The sequence below is a fragment of the Cryptotermes secundus genome, unplaced genomic scaffold (genome assembly GCF_002891405.2).
Source record: "Cryptotermes secundus unplaced genomic scaffold, Csec_1.0 scaffold523, whole genome shotgun sequence".
Lineage (NCBI taxonomy): Eukaryota > Metazoa > Arthropoda > Insecta > Blattodea > Kalotermitidae > Cryptotermes > Cryptotermes secundus.
In genome coordinates this window covers 53,006-74,493 of record NW_019734360.1, presented here as the reverse complement: position 1 = coordinate 74,493, position 21,488 = coordinate 53,006, and the positions used below count along the sequence as shown (strand labels likewise).

Here is a 21,488-nt window from a genome sequence, read left to right as displayed (position 1 = left end):
CATCTGTGAGCCGATTGTCTACGAAATGTGGGAGCCTCGACGTCTCACAACCCTATGGGTCTCCACGGTCTGTTACAGAGATAGTTTTTATCGCCTAACCATTCTGTGGCAGCTAAACAGAAAATGTTATATCGAAGAGCATACGAGGAAGGTTATTTATGACAAGTTTGAAAGGAATGGCGTGAGAGGGATCGTAACATATTTCAAGACATTCACCTGTTGGGGACGAGGCAGACTGAGAAACAAATCGGTCAGTACAAATCATTCGACACGTTACAGTTCTGATGTTCTCACTTTGAAATTCTCTCTGAGCGTGGGGAACGCCTGACCGTATGTATCACGTTAAGTTTACGTTTATCCCCACTGTTTACATTGGTTGATGTTAAGTCTTGCCGCTTCTGTGTGGACATCTTTATAAACACTATTCCTAGAGATTAATCCGAAAATTCAACTCGTATTTTCAGTCTACACTACTCGAGTTATATGAATGTACATTCTTTCAGTTGCTTATTGATCCAAACTCTAAATTCTGACATATGAGAATTAAAATTAATTCCTAGACTAATTGCACACGATCCCACCGCGGCTGCCCGGCTTCGATCCCGGGTCTGGTCAAGTGGGATTTGTGGTGAACAAAATGGCGCTGGGACGGGTTTTCTCCGAGTACTTCGGTTTCCCCTGCCAAACTTCATTCCACGAAATTCTCCACCCGGGGCAGGTACAATAGGCCAATCAATGGCCGACGTGTCGAGTGGATCCAGCCGTACTCCACCCCCCATGTGCAAATTTTATTGCACACAATGGCCTGAAGTTATACAGCGGGACTGAGCAGGCTAGCATAACGGTAACACTCTAGAATTCTACTGTGGAGGTACGCGGTTCGATATACTGACAGAGTAGTAAAATGAATCACGGAAAATATATGGAGACACTTGAATCATAAATTAGACGGGTGCTTGGTGCATAAATTTCGTAACTTGTTTAAACCTTGTCATCCAGTAACCATAGCAGAATGAAATGTTCAGAATAAGAACGCGGCATAGAGATGTTTGAGAAAAGTAGATAGGAGCGCCATCTGTTTTCAATTTACATGGCCCGTTTCCAGAACTTAAATACAGTTTCCCGTTCCTTTTGTTTGAATTTTTCCCCTATAAATCTCACCACAAGACCCAAATGAGAATAAACAGTGTAAGTATGAAAGAATGTTGGTTGTTAGCACAGCTCCGGGGAAACGGTATGCTGCAGATACCCTTCCAAGTTGCTATTTCAGGGGTTACTGGCCCCTGTCCCATATTTATGTGGTCATATATGAACAACAAGAAACGAACGCAATTTCGCGAAATTTACATGCTTACGTCTGATTTCGGGAACCCAGAATAAATAAACGGTAATGTAGTAATATATTTCTGTTTAAAAAATTTTACTGCTATTTCTGCTTTTGCTCACTAACCCTCTAAAGAAAAATGTTTACTACATCCACCACATGTTTTACAATAAAGGAAATGCAATGTGCCGACGGGGTTTATTTGTGTGTTCTATATGATTCCCCCTCCTCAGCAATATTAAACTTTTGGTCTTTGAAACGGAGACAATGTTTTCTGAGCGATACAAACTGAGTATTTAAATATTATTCAGATATAAACGCAGCTAATCAAAAGATAAAAATCTGCCGCTTTTATCAACGACATTTAACAAAATTTAACGTTTTTTGGGGGGAGGGGCTATTTTACGATGCCATGAGTGCAGCATGTAAACTTTGTAGCGTCGACTGGTAGGATGATGAATGATTGATTAAAATGGAAGGGATTTGTAAGGAAGTATTTGGAATCTAATTGAGGTACTTCCCTTGCACTTGCCTCGAAGGATTGAGGGAAACTATGAAATATATTTTTCAATGTGGCCGGTGTCCTGTTCGAGATTCGAACCAAGTACCTCCATCCACGAATACGAATAAATAATATTACTGAAAAATACGGAAATATAACTGTCAACTTGCATTAAATTATTTTAATCTACACTCAGGCTCGTGAACAACGCTCAGGCCCTGGATAACCTCCTTAAATGAAACTAACGTAGTGGGCCCCCAGTTTGGTGTGCTTCCCAACCACAAATCTTGTCTTGACCTAATGTAATAAAGCAGAAAAGGTAACGTTATCCCTAGCTTAGTTAATTAAGTACCACGCCATGAAGAAGTATGGAGGAGTGGAGGTATAGCCACACCATTCTCGATCTTGGTACTGTGCATATGTGAGTGGTCAGCTTCACGCAGTGGCTGCTTTATCCCTGGGGAAAATGCCTCCAGTACCCATTGGATAGGAGGCTAGTTGGGCCCCAGAAAAGAGAAAAATTTCTTAGCCCTGTCGGGAATTGAACCCCAATTCCTCGGTCGTCCAGCCCGTAGCCAAGTCGTCGTATTGACTGAGCGATCTAGGCTCCCTGCTTGCATGTAATGAAGATAAAATATATAGGCTTGATATTGTAGTGCTGTAAGCTGTACGCACTTCGTACGTGTCTTCCGACTGTATACGAGTTTAGCTACTGAAAGCAGCGCCAAGTAACCCACAAATAAACAGATATAATAATGTATTCGATCGGCACTGAAAGACACAGTCGAGTGGAAAGCTCTCCAGCTTCCCGTTCAGGAGATTCGGTGTTCAATTCACGGCCTGAACACTGCCTGTCGTAACTGACTCACTCACTCATGGAGCTCAGCCCTTCTTGAGAAGCCGCCAATTGTGCAGCTACACAGGAATTTCCCAGCATTGTATTGAACCCGAAGGTTCATCTCTGTGTTCACAAGAGCCCTCCACTGGTACCTATCTTGATCCAGATCAATCCAATCCATACCATCCCATCCTATCTCTCTACGATCCATTTTAATATTGTCCACCCACCTACACCTTGGTCTTCCCAGTGGTCTCTCTCCTTCTGGCTTTCCCACCAACATCCTATATGCATTCCTCTTCTCCCATATTCGTGCTACATGCCCTGCCCACCTCATCCTCCTTGACTTGATCATTCTAATTATCTATCATAACTGACGCTTTTCAAATTTTTCTCAGCCCCTCCAGGTAAGTAAGAACAGGAACACTTCTGATCGGTGTAGTAATTAAACTTTGGACTGGAAGACTGGTGAATCGGGGTTCGATCCTCGACAGGAGCAGAGATTTATTTTTCCCCCCACAGTGCGCAGACTGACTCTGCAGCGCACTTAACCTCTTGTCCTCTTACCTCCATCTAATGTTGAGGTCAAGAATTCAGGGAGCTATGTTCTCACTTCCTCTCATGCCATAAGTCTCCTTGGCTTGGTGCTTAATTAAGCACAGGAACAACTTTACGTTTACTTATTTACCGCTTGGCTCTGAGGTGCTCTGATAACCTTGGCCGCCTTTACGACGTACTCCCTCCCGTTCTATTATTTGACTTTTATCTCCATCTCTTTTTATCGCCCGTAAATCATTCTCTGTATCTTCCAAGACTATCAATCTTGGCATTCCAATTTTTAACTTACTTTGCCCCCCTAAATTTTTCTTTTTTCTGTGTGGTCCGTGTGGTATCAAAGGATAGTGTGCAATTAATTAATCCCAGAACTTCTTCTTACAAACGTATCATATTCCAGATAGCAAAGTAAAAATTTTGACTTTATAAAATCTTTCGTTTAACTAGAGTTTCCCTCCAGCATCAATCATTATCTTAATGTACGTATATTATCAGATAGTTTACATATATTTTCTACTTTACACAGAGATACTGGGTTTTCGGACTTTGTCCATCGTCCGGATTCTAAATAACTACGAAAAAACACAACGTTTCGGAAACCGGATCTGTTTCCGTCCTCAGGTGAGGGAAGACACCTACTCTGTTGGGTCCCTTAGAAAGAGCTAGCCTGAAGGCGTCTTCCCTCAGCTGAGGACGGAAATAGATCCAGTTTCCGAAACGTTGAGTTTTTTCGTAGTTATTTAGAAGCCGGACAGTGGAAAAGTCCGAAAACCCAGTATCTCTGTGTGTTATACAGCATCGTCAGAACCCTACAGTATCTACATCTACTTTACGAATACCTATTAGAAACCAATGCACATGAAACTAAACATGTAATATCAGAAACGTCATTTGCGTCTGTTATTTTAATGGTCGATTTTATCATCCCCGATGCCTCTGCACTTATTTGCGATGGTCGCACTGTGCTTTGTAGTGGAATTGTATGGCAATGTACATTTGAGTGAAGGTACACTAAATGTCCCGGGTACAGGGGATGACTGATGATGTGCCAGTCTCTCATCAAAGCAAAATATTTGCATAGGGCTGGCCGCAAAACACGAATTGTTGCGTGCAAAGTAACACGACACTCCAGACCCAGAAGCACCTACGCAACGGTCCTCCGTGTGTCAGAGCGAGGAAGATTTATCTTAAGGTGCTTTCATAACTTGGTCAGAGCTTCAGAAATATGTCTCGTGGGTAGTCTACACTGCCGGCGTTTTCTTCTATACATTTATGCAAGGTGAAAAGTAAAGTTGGCCGGTCAGGTAGCCGAGCGGTCTAAGGCTGTCTTCGCTCGCTCGGAAGCCGAGATCGTGGGTTCGAATCCCACTCAGGGCATGGATGTTTGTGTGCGTTTTTCTGTGTTTGTCTACAGGTAGAGGCCTTGCGACGAGCTGATCACTCGTCCAAGGAGTCCTACCGTATGTGTAAAGTCTAGTAAATCGAAGTGAAACGGAGAGTTTCATGGAGGTAGGCCTAGGCCCAAATGAGGGCTGAAGCACAAAATGGAAAAAAAGTAAAGTTGCCTTGTGCCTAATTAAGCACCAAGCCACGAAGACCTGTTATTATTCTCTGCCCTAGATAGAGGTGAGTGGCCAGTTTCACGTCCTGGCCTCTTTAACCTCGGAGAAAAAGCTACCTGTACTCTCTGGATGTGAGGCTTTGTGAGGCCCAGAGTAGCTCCGGGCGTTGCTACTGCCGGGATTCGAACCACGTGTACTTGATTCTTTAGCTCACAGCCCAAGAGCTATGCAGACTATCCCTGCTTCAGTTTGTGTGAGATGAGCATGGGAAGGCGTGCACTCACCCATCCATCGGTACTCTGTGAGTCGCTTTTACATCCTTGCGAAATTCTGGCGTACACAGATGGATTATCGTAAAAGGTATTATGTCTGACTGAATACAATGGAAAGAAAACGTATGCTGATACAGCGCCTCAAATTATGCCACAGTAACTTCCTTCCACAAAAAGCAAACTCCATGACGTGTAGTCCGCAAGCTAACTATACCTACCGAGCGGCCGCCGCTTGTCGGCGAAGTTAGCGCAAACTTTTGCGGATAGAGGGTGTCGCGTGGTCAGCGCAACAAATCCCCACGGCCTGCCACACCCCTTCAAATTTTCTATTCGCTATTCATCGTGCCATAGATGCAAGATAGCTCAGTCGATATATTCTCTAAACTACGAACTGGTTGACAGGACACGGAATTCGATTCTAAACAGAGACATCAGATTAATCTCTTCTCCACAGTTTCCAGATCGGCTTTGGTCCCAACCGGCCACTTCATTACTTACTGATGCTGAGAGAGATATCCCTGGAGGTAAAGCGGCCAGGAAGTGTAGCTGACCACTCATCGCTGTCTGATCTCAGTTAAGAATGCTTGTAGCTATACATCTTCATGGATTGGTGCTTAATTAAGCAGTCATAACTTAACCGTTTACATTTAGTCATCCTAAGTTTCAGCTTCCCCAGGGGTAAGGAGGAGGCCGGAGCGTGAAACTGACCACTCGCTTAAGGAAGCTAAAGCTATACCTGCTCTCCCGCATACGTCATCATATGGCGTGGTGATTAACTAATTGAACACGAGGAAACTTGTGTATATTACAGAGACGTTTTTTAAGTGGAAGTCATTTCATGTGGACACCAGTCTCAGCATGTATATGGCGGAGACCTAGAGATTCGTGGCTCGGTTCCCAGAACCTCGTCTGTAGAAACATGCTACACCGCTTTACTGGTAAGTCTGGGAATTGAATAGGAGAAGTTATAGACCACAACTCTATCCCTTGCAACCCACGCTAGAAGCAAAACGTGCATGTCCATCCGTCTGTTTATTTAACCATTGTTTCAAAAGAAATGCTGGTATGCGTACGTGTAAACTTTCGCGAATGTCAGATAAACGCTGAGGGATCAAGACACTTGCAGCGAGCGTTCAATGTACGCATATAAGGGCCGGGCTCGTTCGCATTCTTAGCCCTGAATCCCTCTCTGCGCCTCTCCCCTTCCATTCACTAATTATGGCTTCTGCGTCCATTCATGTGCCGAACTCTTCCCTCCCGCCGAACCCCGCGGCCTACATACCATTCTGGTCTACATCAAAATAACAGAACACGTGTTTACGTGTGAGGCAGCAATACACTCTTATGTAAGATTTGAGGTTTTCACGGCGGTGACTATGAAGAAAGCAGTCTTCTGGGATGTGGCACCGCGTTGATGTGGTGTTAACCGACGTTTCGGAGGAACGTATCTCCTCCATCTTCAGGGTAGAAGGAAAAATAAGAAATCCGCACGCGGAGAGACCGTGAGAACCAGTACAAGCAGGACTGTTACGCGGTGCCACATCCCAGAAGACTGCTTTCTTCATAGTCACCGTTAGTTTACACAGAATACAGTAGTTGTCAACTTCGCCTCAACTTCATTGTCATCTGGCTTCGTCTTATATAACGAACCGGTAGTGACGGGCTGCAGGCAGGACTGCCAAGAGGTCGCTATTCGAGCCCCGAAGGGCACAAAAACTTTACCTCCACGTCGTCCAGACCGGTTCCGGGGCTCTTTCCCCGGGGGTAAAGTGGTAGGGGCATCTAGCTGTGCGACTCACCTTCAACTTGTGCTGAGGAAAGCATCCCCATATGTCTTCATGGCGTTAAGCACTAGGGACTTCATCTAACCTTCAGCTTATATAAGGACACACGTATCTCAAAGTGTCTATATATTCCACGATGATGACGATTCTTTTGTCAGTCATTAACAAATTTTATATGGTTGAGGGGCTATGCTACAAGCCGGAAGGTCGCGGGTTCAAATCCCAATGAGGTCATTGGATTTTTTTTAATCGACCTAATCATTCCAGCCGCACTATAGCCCTGGGGTCGACTCAGCCTCTAACAGAAATGAGTACCAGGAATTAATTAAATAATTTTCCTGGGGAGTAAAGCGCGGCAGGCGCGTAAGGCTGACAACCTTACCGCCATCTTTGAGCCGATTGTCTACATAATGTGGGACCCTCAACGTCTCACAACCCTATGGGCCTTCACGGCCTGGCACAGAGATAGCTTTACTTACTTTTTACTCTTTCGAATTTGTCCTTAGAAGAGATTATTCTGATGGCATTTGCTTTTATATGGAAAGGAATATTGGGAGAAGGATCAACCGGAAAGGTTAATTCCTAGTAACGCTATAGACTTACAGTCAACAGGTGCTTGGTTCGAATCTTGTCTGCATCACCAGCTATGTTGACTGAATTTCTTTGCGGGTTTCCTCACTCTCCAGATAAATATCAGGATATTGCCTCGATTAGACCACACCACTTCCTTCTGAATCCTTTCGAATTTACCATTTACTGGTCATCGAGCATTTGCCGCAAAACGGTTAAATACGGAGAAGAGTTTCTAAATAACCACACAGAATTATTGCTTCTTGTTTGAACACAGTGCTTGTGTAAGTACGAGCTTGCAGATTATGTGACGATGCTGTGATATGTAGGTCGGCTGTATTCATAGACACATTCCGCTAACGAAACGAGAGCGTCTGTAACAACTGATCGCATTCAGAGAAAACAGCCAGAGATGTTCAGTAACCTAGCTCTGTTTTAGACGGTAAGAGTGTTATGGATATTACTGTCTTCTAGGGGCACGCGGTAGCGTAGTTGGTTGAGGCACTGTGCCACAAGGTGGAAGAACGCGGGATCCAATCCCGATGAGGTGGATTTTTTCAATTGACCTAATCCTTCCAGCCGCACTATGGCCCTGGAGTCAACTCAGCCTCTAACAGAAATGAGTACCAGGAATCTTCCTGGGGGTAAAGGGAGGCCGGTGCCTAAGGCTGACATCCTCACCGTCATCTGTGAGCCGATTGTCTAGAAAAGTGGGAGCCTCGACGACTCACAACCCTATGGGCCCCCACTGTCTACTACATGAATAGCTTTACTTTACTGATAGAGGGGTTGAGTGTTGTTTTACGATGCTGTCGGTATATAAATTACATAAAATTGAATGTTAGGATGAGTGATTAATGATAAATTGTAAAGGACCTGGAGAACGCTTTCCTAGCTAGTCTGTGTATTCGTGTGGAAAGGGGAATCACCAAAATCCTCATTAATGATAGGCGATATACCGGTAGAAATTCAAACAAAGCACTTAGGGCTTTGCGACTACGCTATCCGGCCCGGTGAGTACAAACAGAGTCATTAAATGAACCATATCTAGAGCACACTGTCCGGTGATTGAATCCTGAAGCGTGGAGTCCTGACAGTTGATGCACTCAGCACGTAAGTTCTTGTCTGGTGAAACAATAAGTACAGGCCGAACTACAACGTGTTATGGGTCCATGCCAATGAATAGTGGCGTCCGTTGTAAAGCAGTGGACAGCTTACCGCTGACTGTGTGGAGCAAAAGTGACACATCACGAACCCGACCCTCGCATATCACCATCTGATTACAAAGTCCCTCAACGCTAATTTCCGCAAACTTGAGTTTAAGTTAGGAAATCAGCTGCAGTTTAAACGATACTTAGAGCAGAACACGTTGTGGAATCCCATACTGCAGAGTAAGGAAATCCTATGAAAATAGTTTGGAGAACCAGAGAAATACATTATTTTATTTTCGCCCAAAAGTGAAGTTAATAATAGATTCTTTGAAAAAATATTTCAAAGTTCAGATAGTTGGGAACGGCAGTAACAAATCAACATTTGATTAATGGGGGAATTAAAAGCAGATTAAACTCATGTAATGCTTACTGCCACTCAGTCCAGAAATTTTATTTTCTGGTTTTACGTTTTCTGAAAACGTAGAATAAAATATACGAAATTATAATTCTGAATGTAATTTGGTATGAGTGTGAAACTTGGTCTCTGACATTAAGGGAGGAACATAGACTGAGGGTGTTTGAGAACAGGGTGTTGAGGAGAATATTTAGACCGAAGAGAGATGAAGTGACAGGAGGTTGGAGAAAACTGCATAATGAGAAGCTTCATAACTTGTACTCTTCTCCAAGTATAATCAGAATGATCAAGTCAAGGAGGTTGAGGTGGGCAGGGCATGTAGCACGAATGGGGGAGAAACTGAATGCATACAGATTTGGGTGAGAAAGCCACAAGGAGAGAGACCACTAGGAAGACCTAGATGTAACTGGGGAGCCTTGACTGGACTCAGGCAAGCAAAGGGACTCATATGAGGACCATCTGCTAAAAAAAGCGAAGGAACTGTTGAAGTTAAACAGGAACCAGCTACGATGGGTGGTGGGACTACTTACAGGACACTGTCACCCTAAAGGATACCTCTTCAAACTGGGACTAAGTAACAGTCCAACTTGTGAGAGGTGTCAAGAAGAAAATGAAACAGCCACACATATCCTGTCCGAATGTGAGGCCTAGCTTATTTAAGATTACGTCAGTTGGGTCAATATTTTATGGAACCAAGTGACTATTTCGACGTCCCCACGTACAAAATCCTGCACTTCATTCGAAGCGCGGGATTGTTGAGGAGATAATCCAAAGGGGAAGCACAATAGATCACTGTAGGTCGCAATGCAAGGGCCGAGAAGGCCCACCCCTTATACATTCATTCATTCATTCAAGACCCAGATGAAGGTGAGAGAAGGATGATTTTAATATGAATCTTAGAGAAGTAGGATGGAGTGGTACGGACTGGATTAACATGGCTTAGAATAGAGACCAGTGGAGGACTCTTGTGAACACAGTAATGGGCTTTTGGGTTCCGAAAAATATTTGGAAATTTTTTAGTATGTGAACGAGTGGTGGCTTCTCAAGAGGGACTGGGCTCCATGGAGTTAGTTGGAGTTAGTTATGAGAAAAGTGAGACCGCAACATGAGGCTTAGCGTAATCCATGATGAAGGAAGGAGAAGAATAAGAATAATTAACATCTTCTAAAGCAAAGCTTAGATATTGCAGCTCGCTTACACATTGTGTTCTTTCAGATGCAAATTGTTTTCGTCTGCTGATTTTCTGGTTTCCGTTTCTCGTTCATATTACGTATAGTGACCTTGGGATTCATTTATGATTACGCAGCACGAATCGCTTTTTTTGTTGCCAGGTCATGGTTACGGCCAGGGATAAAATTGTATATTTTACGAGTGCATGGAGCCCAGATCACTTACCAAAAGCGCTGCCCATGAACAAACAGTGAAAAATCAGTATTGCCTTTTTAATTTGTTCCTAACTTGCGTTTTAAAAAGTCTTCCTTCAAAAATGTAATTAATCGTAAAATCTCTCCGGCTCCTTATTTTATCAATTTTGTGGTGTGTAGGTGCTTACAGAACTGTCATATATATGTAACTTTTTATTTTAGATTGAATCTGTAAGTCGCAGATTTTATTTCGTCTCTAGAATGCGGTTAGCAAAAATAAAAAAAGGAATATTAAGCTGGGGAAGGGTGGTGCACCTGTTTCATATTTTGCAGAAACGCACGCGACTGGCGTAACGTCAGGCGCCTGGCACGAGGACGCGCGCGCAGGGTCATAGCTCCGTGCAACAATGGCACTGGTCGCAGAGTTGTGAGGTCTCGCTTAGGGAAGGTACCGCCTCGTGTCTCTTTGGGTTCAGCAGCCATACTTCGTACGAAACTTATCTCTCCATGCAAAACAAACCGTAATGATGTTTAAAATTATTTTATGTTCATTATTTAACGAATCTGACAGTATCGAAGTTACACAGCGTGTATGGGGCAGTTCATCGAATAAGAATTGGTAGGGTAAGGCTACGTACTCGCAGAAATCTAGCCACAGTGCAACTCTGTTCACTGCAAATCCCACTGATCTGACTTGAGATTGAAACGTATCCTCCGCTATGAGAAAATCTTAATTATGCTGAATGAGTTTAAGGTACTACAGTGCAACGGTAGAGCGCTGCATGCTCTGGTACCAGGTACTACTAATTTTGGCAATAATAGTCTCTCTGTCGTCATTTCCATAAAAGAAATTATTTAGAAAAGCCCTTGAAATATGTGCTTGTATCATATGTAAAAAAAGATATTGTAAGTTGTCCCTGTGCTTAACTAATTAAGCATTATGCCATGAAGGCGTATGGGGGAGTGGATATATTGATCCACATTTTCTTGACCTCGGTACTAGTTGGAGGTGAGTGGACAGCTTCATGACCCTGCCGCTTTACTCCCCGGGGAAAAAAGACCCGGTACCCATTGGACAGGAGACTGGGTGGACCCCACAGCCGGTCTGGACGACTTGGAGAAGAGAAAATTCTTGCCCCTACCGGGACACTTAACTCCGACCCCTCGGTTGTCCAGCCTGTAGCCAGTCGCTATGCCGACTTAGCTATCCCGGCTCCCGTATCATATGTATGTATATATATATATACTTTCAGTATATGAAGTTATGAGAGGATTGTGAGTACGCGAAGAGGAGAGCCTAGTAGAAACACGGATGAGATAAGCATGGGCGTGGGTAGGGAGTAAGCCCCCTCCCCTGGATTTTTGTAAGACGAACTAAAATTGAGGGAAAAATAAATTACCAAAAATTAAAATTACTTAAAAATATATTGCTCTATCCTGAATGCCCTAGGGCGATTCAAAAGATATTTATTTCCTTAAGTTGATTTTTAGCACACTTTCCTTATTTTGAAAGAATAAAATTAGGCTTATGCTATTACCATGCTGCCTGTGTGTCTGTGTATCCCCGCTATAAACTTTTGAATCGCTGAACCAATCTTTATGAAAACTGGTATGTACGTACTTCATGGCGCCTGAGCCTATCTCAGCGGCGTACTTTATAAATCCCTCCATCAGTCCGCGTGTATCTCCCTACCGTTGCTAAGAAACGTCTCTGTAAAAAGTTACCGTTTCAACGAATACACACCTAACAATAGAAGACTTGACGAGTACGATCTTCTGGAATATAACACCGCGTAGTCCTTTGAAAGTCAACCGACATTTCGGAGGAATATATCGCCTCCATTTTCAGGTTCGAATAATACCGAGCAAGAAACCAGTGTGAAAGAGGGTGGCAAGCGGAGCAAGAAGGAGAATTGTTGGACGCGTCGTTTTCAGTGCGGTCCGTGGCGTATGAAAGGAAAATAGGCTATTAGTTCTTCCCAGAACTTTTTGTTTTAACGATGCTGTCAGTGTCGAGACTATGTAGCGTTGGATACAACATGAAGCAATTTGTGAGGTGAGAATTGGCAGGGGAAATCCCTTATGTTCTGACTTCGGCGCTGATCTGCTGCGTTGGGATACCGGCAACTGACCTCCTGAACTAAGGCACGGAGAGATTAAACGTAAACTTGAGGCACATTTCCTCGTGCCCCTCTCCTCCGGAAAAGAAATCCGGCTAGCGCAGTCCATACAGCGACTGGCTACGGGCTGAACGGCCCGGGATCCATTCCCAGCATTGAAAAATGTTCTTATCCGCAGCGTCCAGGCAGAATCTGAGGCCCACCCAGTCTCCTATCCAGTGGGCACCTGGAGACCTTACCTTGGGGGTAAAAGGTCCAGGGCTTGTAGCTGACAACGTACCTCGATTTAGTGCCGAGGTCAAGAAAAGTGGAGCTATACCTCCATTCTCCTTATGTCTTCATGACATAAACTTTATCTTTTTTAACTTACCCCCCCTCCACTCCGGGAAAATCCCAGATGTGTCCAAGTGAACAGATGAACAGTATAATAATAATAATAATAATAATACAAGTAAGTGTGCAGGCAGATAGATGGATCAGTGATGAGTTACTGGGATGACCACTCAGTGTTCGCTCAACAGTTGGACTTCCCTTTTTGCACAAAGCATAAATACAGTTTCTAGTGAAATATCCTTATGTTCTTTCCGTCTGTTCACTTTCTCACTTCACTTTACTCTATCCAACTCCTTATGTAGCCCCGGAACGGACCACACAGAAAACACATCTGTTCTCTTTATGTGGTCATTATACAACAACGGTTGCTGTTTACAGAGTCACCACTTAGCAGCGGGTCTACATACTACAATATATTTTGTTATTTACATGTTTACAATATCAACAGTCTCACTTACACCAAAAAGGAAACTCTGAACGTATTTATTATTGGCAAATAATATGCTTTTGGTGTGAACAAAGCCAGTGAAATCACACACAAGTCGTTTCATTTTCGTAACGGCAGTATGTTTGATGAAGAGTCAGTTTACCTAATTAAAATGATTTACAAACTTTAACTCTATTTTGCCACTCCAGTAGCACTCCCACACTGGCGCAAACGAAAGAGGGAACACCAGAAACATATGTTGCAGCATAGCCTATCTTGATTTTTCGTCGCCCATGTTGTAAAAACGCCATAAACCTTCGTGTAGTGGTGACTAAGAAGCAGTGGAATGTGTGCAACACTGTTGAGTGGAGGGGGGGGGGAGATATGTTTGGCAAGCAGCCATTTTGGCTCAAAAACTCAGAGAGCGAGAGAGCCAACCTCAACAACAATTACGCAAGATCCGGTGGATACTTCGAAGAAGAACTGAGAGATAAAGGAGAAACGAAGGAAGGAAGGGGTTAAGGTATGCCGAAAAATGTGGGGAGAAAGAAGATAAGTCTTTGAAAATAAAAAGTCTTATATTTAGAACACTGCAAAGCGCGATGGAAGCGAGGAAATAGATTGGAATGCAAAGAAGAATTTGATACACAATTCATCCGCGCTGGCGCCACGTGTACTAAAAATTAATCGCCTTACAAAAGAAGATTAACATTTCTTTCTCAATGTAACAGCAGAAAATAAGATTGAAAATTATTTTTTAATTCAAGTTTCAATTCGCATTTAGTTAGGTGAAATTAATTCATTGGCCTCGGACTTGTAGGTTAAAATTGTGTGTGTTAATTAAGGGAGGAGGCTGTTCTGCTTTTATCTAATGAGGCTCTGGTGAAGGATACAGAGAGATGTTGAGGCTAGCAATCAGTCTTCACCTTCTCTTCACACAGTGGATACATCCGTTCTCATGCGTGAGAAATCGAAATAAACACAACGACAAAAAGACAAGTGGCTGCTGGTCCTTTGCATGTCATGCAAGTACAGACGAAAAATCGAAAAAAAAAAATCGGTGGGGGGGTAACCTAATGAAAGACATTTCGTATGTCTTTCTACATATGAACATTGCCAACTTTGCTACAAGACAGTGAACCTGGGAACAAGAGATTCTTCTTTTCGCTGGCTCTGCATCCCCCTTGGGCCTGGCCTCTGAATTTCAGTTTTCATTATCATTTTACACACGGTAGGGTTCCTCGGATGATTGATCATCCCGCTGCAAGGCCGCTACCTAAACACTGGACAATTCAAACACAGAATAAACTCACACAGACATCCATGCCTCGAGTAGGATTCGAACCGATGATTCCGAGCGAGCGAAGACAGCTCATGCCTCAGACCGCTCGGCTACCGTAATCATCAAAAACTTCTGGTAAGAACTGATCGCCTGCTTCGCTTTCACTGTAATTTCAGTGTCCGATCCGACAGGCAGAAAGAAAACTTTGGCATGTATGCACAATGAAGTCAGTGCAACAATACAATTTGGGGGCTGCAGTGTTGGTTTTACTGATGGGGGTGATGTGTGAAGTACGCCGTTTAGATGGAATCAGATGGCGCGGTATAAGTACCAAGTTCCGTAAACACCGGTTTGTCCATTCAAGGAATATTACAAACACAAACAAGGCTCCTACCTTCACGATCTGGGAGGTAGCAGAGTTGGTATTGCTAATGACAAAGATTTATTGTGTATGCCGTGTGCCGTCTCGATGACCTCGGACATACACACCAAGTCTCATGATGATCAGTTCTGGAATTCAAGTGGTATCATCGGTATAACCTTGGGCCGCGCCATAGCTCAAGCGGTTAGTCGCTGGCTTCCCACCACGGCGGCCCGGGTTCGATCTCGGATCTGGTCAAGTGGGATTTGTGGTGGACAAAGTAGCGCTAGGGCAGGTTTTCTCCAAGTACTTCGGTTTCCCCTGCCAATCTTCATTCCACCAATTCCTCTACAATCACCCTCACCTATCATCTGGGGCTGGTACAATAGGCCAGAAGTAGCCGCAGTACAAGGGACTTAGTTCCATCCCACTAGCTATAAAAAGAAAGGTATTACATTAACAATTTGAGAGGCTGTAGTGTTGGTACTACTGATTAGAAATTCCATAAGCACGCTGTTGAGATCACCTCAGGTGGCATGATATATACGTATCAGTTTTCATGAAGATTGGTGCAGGCGCTTAAGCAATATCTAGATTTTGTCTCAGAAATTTGAGGGGATGTAATGTTGGTATTATTGATGTGAGTAACTTATTATATATGTCGATGAGACGCCTTCATATGGCATTATGTACTTACAAAATTTAATGAAGATTGGTACAGGCGTTCAGGTAGTATTGAAGCTTTTCCTCAGAAAGTTAAGGGGCTGTAATGTTTGTGCAGTGATATACATACCATGCATGCGACCAGAAGACGAGGAAGAAGACGTAAGAAGATGCTGGATGACCTTGGGGACAGAAGAGGATATTCTCATTTGAAGGAGAAAGCTCTAGATCGCATTAAGTGGAGGGACTCTTTTGGAAGAGACTGTGGACCTGTCGTATGACAGATTACTGATGAAATTACATACCATGTTTCATAAAGATTGGTTGAGCTATTCAAAATTTAATATGGGGGATGCACAGACACAGATCGGATGGTGATCTCATTAGCCTACTTAGGAAATTAGCCTAATACTAGCTGAAGGATGAGCCAGATTATGCCACGTTAAGAATGAAGATATCAGTATAAAATGAAAAAAGAAATGAGTACATATGAATTTAGATAATTGAATTTCATTGATCCATAATCTCTTGACGTAAGTTATAATTTTGGTGTTCATTTATGTATCCATTTCGAATACCGGGATGTGGCTATCAGAGCTACAAGAAACCACAACGTTTTAGTCTGCGGATTATTCGGATTCAGAAATTAATAAGAGCAGATTTAAGAAGGCGTCTCAGGAACAAAATGAATGCGAAGCGGAAGGTGGCTACTAAGTTCTGAGGTGGGACTCCCTCTATCCTCATAGACCTTTACTGACATTTCGGGGGAACGTGTCTTGAAAGTCGAGCAGTAAGTCGTCTTTGCTGTTTGCTAGGCTTACTCATGGATCCTGAAGATGGAGGCAGTAGATCCTTCCGAAACGTCAGTAACTTCTACAAGACTACCAAATGTCATATCTCAGAAGATAACCACAAGCGCGAGAACCAAAAATCTCACGAAACTTTTTATCATTTTTGTCTCTATCAAAATAACCGCTCACATTTCTACAACTGCAGGCTTGTATGCAAACTTACAGCAAGAGATGAGCCCTGTTTCATGTTCATCAGGCGGTGCTGCAATAACAAGGTCCGGTATACATTGCTTCTTATTGTCTGATTGGTAAAGAGCTATCGATGTAAGCGCGGCATGTGCATTGAAAATATTCGCCGCCCTTGAGCTGCACGAACAATGTGAATTCTTATACGTGTGTATTCCAGCTTGTTTTATATTGAAACCACCCTGCCAATTCTGCAATTCGCTATTGGAAATGAGTATTTCCAGAAGACAATAAAAGTATACGTAATTAATCGGCTGCTGTGTTTTTATTAAAGTATTCTCTGACTAAAACATCTTCGACGTTACGTCACTACTATCGCGTAACGCCGCAGATTCCTGCGTCATCATTACTCGACTTTATTTTAAAGATACTGTAACGCGTTAGTGACTAGACAAGGGTTCGGGCTCGATAATTTGATTTATTTAACGTTTAACACATTTGCTAATCTACACAGTCTAAATTTAATATGTATACAAAGGCATCTCAGTTTTATTGTTGCGTGGGTATTTACCTGGCTGTTGCATAGCAACGGACATCCTTCTTACTGCCCTATTCATGCTTTCATAGATCTTGTCACAGTAAAATGGAAACGAAAACGGAATAGCGGTGGTCTCATTGCTCACACAAGAGGCTAATCTTCCGTAAATATTCCTTCTTAATGTATGATACATGCTCAAAGATGTTTGAGACAAAACATAAGTGAAGTATTGCCTCTTTTGTAAACCACGTAATTTGAAAACGACCGTATAAACATATCTTGCTCTTCAAAAAGCGCAATGCCCGAGCAGTTTACTGCAAGGCACACATGTTTCAACACCTATAGTTTCATCTGGCACAGAATAAGAATGTTTCTCGTGTTGATTGGCTCTTTAAAATAAACTAACGTTGTGTGAGCTTCGTGTGTGATGTAATACTAAATCCTGTATGTTGAAATTAGTACAAGAATAGGTCGTGCTTTAACACTTCAGTGATTTAAAGGCCAAGTTTAACGGATGCAACAAACTGTCAGAATGTCTTGTTACCTGTTAACTTATCATACGTAAAGAACTCTCAAACAATTCTTGTAATAGCGGATCTTTCTGTGATGCAAATGTTCAGCATGTGAAACTTGGTAAGATATAGACCAACCTTAAAATTGTGCACTTTTAACACTTTTCGAATAGAGAATCTATGTTCTGCTTCTTTCTGTAATATATCAAATTCGCATGTTTTTCCAGTCATAACCATCGAAGAGAAACGCCAATATAATCTTATATTTTGTTTGCTATAGCGTAGTTGGTTAAGGCACTATGCTACAAGTCGGAAGGTCGCGGATTCGAGTCCCGTTGAGGTGGATATTTTTCAATTTACCTAACCCTTCCAGGCCCACTATGGCCCTGGGGATGACTCAAACTCTAACAGAAATGAGTACCAGGAACCTTCTTGGGGCGTAAATGGCCGCCGGCGCGCAAGGCTAATAACTTCACCGCCATCTGTGCGCAGATTGTCCAGAAAATGTGGGAGCCTCGACGTCTCACAGCCCTATGAGCCTTCATGGCCTGTTACAGGGATAGCTTTACCTTTTTTATCTTTTATTATTAGTTTTATTTCTACGCAAACCCCCCTCACAAAATATACATTTTTTGAAATTCTGCTACATACAACATTCAAGGAAGTAATGCCGCACGAACGCTATGTTAAAGTCGCGGATTATTGGATGTTGATGTTTCAACTGAGTAGATTAAAATACAGATTGCATGTCTTTGAATTTGACAGAATGAAGGTTATACGGTAGAAGGAGACAAGGATTTAGAAGGCGGACAGTGTTCCGCGTCTTAGCATTCTCCCGGAGATAGAGGAAAGCCATAATTTTTTTCTAATTCGCTTAGTGACGGGTGGAGTCCAACTGGGTCCACTCGGCACGGCGGCCACTGATTGACCTACTGTACTTGCCCCTGGGTGAATATGATGATGGAGAATTTGGTGGAATGAAGATTGGCAGGGGAAACCGAAGTACTCGGAGAAAACCTGCCCCAGCGCCACTTTGTCCACCACCAATTCCACTTTATCAGACCCGGGATCGAATCCGGGCCGCCGCGATGGGAAGCCAGCGACTAATCGCTTGAGCTATGGCGCGGCCCTGAGGAATACCATAAGAGGAAGCCTGGGAGAGATTCAGAACGGGTACTTTAGCTGTGCACGTGCTCCTACAGTCGGTCATGATGTCGGTATGTTCAGGAAGCTGCCTTGTACTCTAAGAGGCTGGGTGTGCAGGGAGATGTTGGTGCTACTTATGTTACAGAACCTGATCAAGTTTCACCTAACGAATATAGAATGAATATGCTTTAGTGCATTATGAGTTGAGAAATAGAAGAAAGCGCTTCAGGTTATTTATCCCCATGAAGAAGATCATTAATAACTCGAGTTACAGAGAGGACAGAAATGCAGAATGGGAGGAATTTCTGTGAGTTCAGACATGGCGTAATTTTATCATCTTCAGAAAAAAAGAATTGTTTAGTATTACAGGGACCAAGGGGAGGAAGCAGGGACCGAGGGGAGGAAAGAGGGACCGAAGGGAGGATCGAAGTTCCGTTTATTCTTGTACCCTGAAGAGGGAGGTAACATATTCCTTAGAAGTGTTGGTATCTATGTGCCGAACCAAGAATATGTCACGTGTCAGCTCAACTTGTTACTCATTTCTCACGGATCTAATATGCGGATTTTTCTCCTGGTTTCAGCATTTGAGCCAGGAGACATTTCCTTAGGGTTTAAGTGACAGGAGATTGGAGAAAACTGCATAATGAGGAGCTTCATAACTTGTACTCGTCTCTAAGTATAATTAGAATGATCAAGTCAAGGAGAATGACGTGGGCAGGTCATGTAACACGAATTGGGGAGATGAGGAATGCGTATAGGATATTGGTGGGAAAGCCAGAAGGAAAGAGACCACAGGGAAGACCGAGGCGTAGGTGGGTGGACAATATTAGAATGGATCTTAGAGAGATAGGATGGGATGATATGGATTGGATAGTTCTGGCTCAGGATAGGGATCAGTGGAGGGCTCTTGTGAACACGGTAATGAACCTTTGGGTTCCATGAAATGCTGGGAAATTCTTGAATAGCTGCAAAATTGGCGGCTCCTCCAGAAGGGGTCAGCTCCATGCGTAAATAAGTAAGTAGGTTAAGGTACAAAAGTAAATCTACGTGTATCCCTGTAACAGGCTGTGGAAGTCCATAGGTTTGTGAGGCGTCGAGGCTCCAACATTTTCTAGACAATCGGCTCACAGAGGGCGGTAAGATTATAAGCCTTAAGTGTCGGCCGCCGGCCGCCCAGGGCCATAGTTCGGCTGGAAGGGTTAGGTAAATCGAAAAAAAAAAATCCACCTCATCGAGACTCGAACCCGCAACCTTCCGGCTTGTAGCATGGTCCTTCAACGAACTACGCTACCGCGTGTCCCCTTCCTGAGGGTTTTCAGACAAGAATTGTTTTTGCTTATAATCAAAAATTAAATGTAACTTAAGTAATTTATTAATTATTTATTGCGTAAGATAAGGAGCCGGAGTGCGCCCTAATTGTTCTGGTCATGTCAGTGTTGGCCTCAGCGCGTGCGACTTGTCGCTGCACAAGAAGAGAGAGAGGGGGACTAACATTAAATAAGACTGAGGATAGACAGGCATAATTTCAGCAATAATTTACCTACATTATTACAATGCTTGTATTTCCTTTCTACACCTCATAATCTAAGATAAAAATAGACACTATACAACATATGCCTAGTTTTTTTTTCTGGACTGTTCTACTAGTAATACTGTTACAATGAACTTCTTGAAGTATCTTCAAGCACCCCCATTGTATTCTAACCTACAAAATTTCCTGATGTTACCCTCGAAATTCGACGCGTAATTAGGTATGTACTTTACAGTTATAACAGTTTTCCATACATGCCTCCATTTTGTTATTAAACTGCGAAATGGTTCTCCCTACCCCAGACGGTATACCCAACCCAAAGAAGGGTTGATGTTAACTTAATGTTGTCCAAGGAGACAGGAGATTCTGCCTTCATCACAAGTGATAACACAAAATTCGTAGAGACGGTAAAAGAATATCGCCATTGTGTCGTAATTCTTAAAACAGCAAAGAAACAGTTATGAAAACGTTGTGTCCTCCCGTCACCATAGTCGCAATTACGCAAGAATGCCAGTGCGTGCTGTTCACAGTTATATTTCCATTGTTGCGTGATTACTGCGAATTAACGGCCGCGATATGAACAAAAGCGCAGCAGAAATTAATTTTCATTTTAAAGAGCGTAATCTAATCTTCATTTTAAAAGCCAAATAAAGGGGAGTGGGGTAGGATGATAATAAAATGTATCGCCCCAGAAATCTCTTCATCGCATGCAGTTCCTTGGTTCATCTGGGGTGTGAAGTCCAGCCCTGTGTCCAGGGTAATGTTGGTATTATCCCGAGGACACTCATATCCATCACAATGTTAATACAGAAACGCAGCCCTGAGAACAACTCAGGAGCGTGTGTGGCTCGTACAACAGGAACTTTCGAGTTAGGAGCTCTCTATCATATCTCTGGCGACATTCTGATGTTATAGTGCGTCAGATTCCATAGCTTTGTTGGAGTAACACTGATCTTCTTTACCGTCCGTCCGATCTTCTACCATAGCCCACTTCTGCACTTCTCCTGAAGCGCACAGACCGTACACCACGGCCCCTACCAGATAGACGGCACTTGCTATGTAGAACACAATCTGCCACTCGGACGCACTCTGGTGAGGAAAAACACAATTATAATCGACTTCACAATTGTAAGATTTGAGGCTTTCACGGCGGTGACTATGAAGAAAGCAGTCTTCTGGGATTTGGCACCGTGTATATGTGGTGTTAACCGACGTTTCGGAGGAACGTATCGCCCCCATCTTCAGGGTTGAAGAAAAAGTA

At 43.2% G+C, this 21,488-nt stretch overlaps 1 protein-coding gene across 1 annotated transcript in view; it reads right to left on the bottom strand.

Annotated features, from left to right (window-relative positions):
- Positions 1–20,089: 20,089 nt before the first annotated feature.
- LOC111868865 (sialin) overlaps positions 20,090–21,488 on the bottom strand; it is a 21,745-nt gene continuing 20,346 nt past the window's right edge. Inside the window, exon 11 of the mRNA XM_023859906.2 lies at positions 20,090–21,316. Within this exon, the coding sequence (XP_023715674.1) occupies positions 21,137–21,316 (180 nt within the window). The 3' untranslated portion in view covers positions 20,090–21,136. The remainder of the gene's footprint in view (positions 21,317–21,488) is intronic.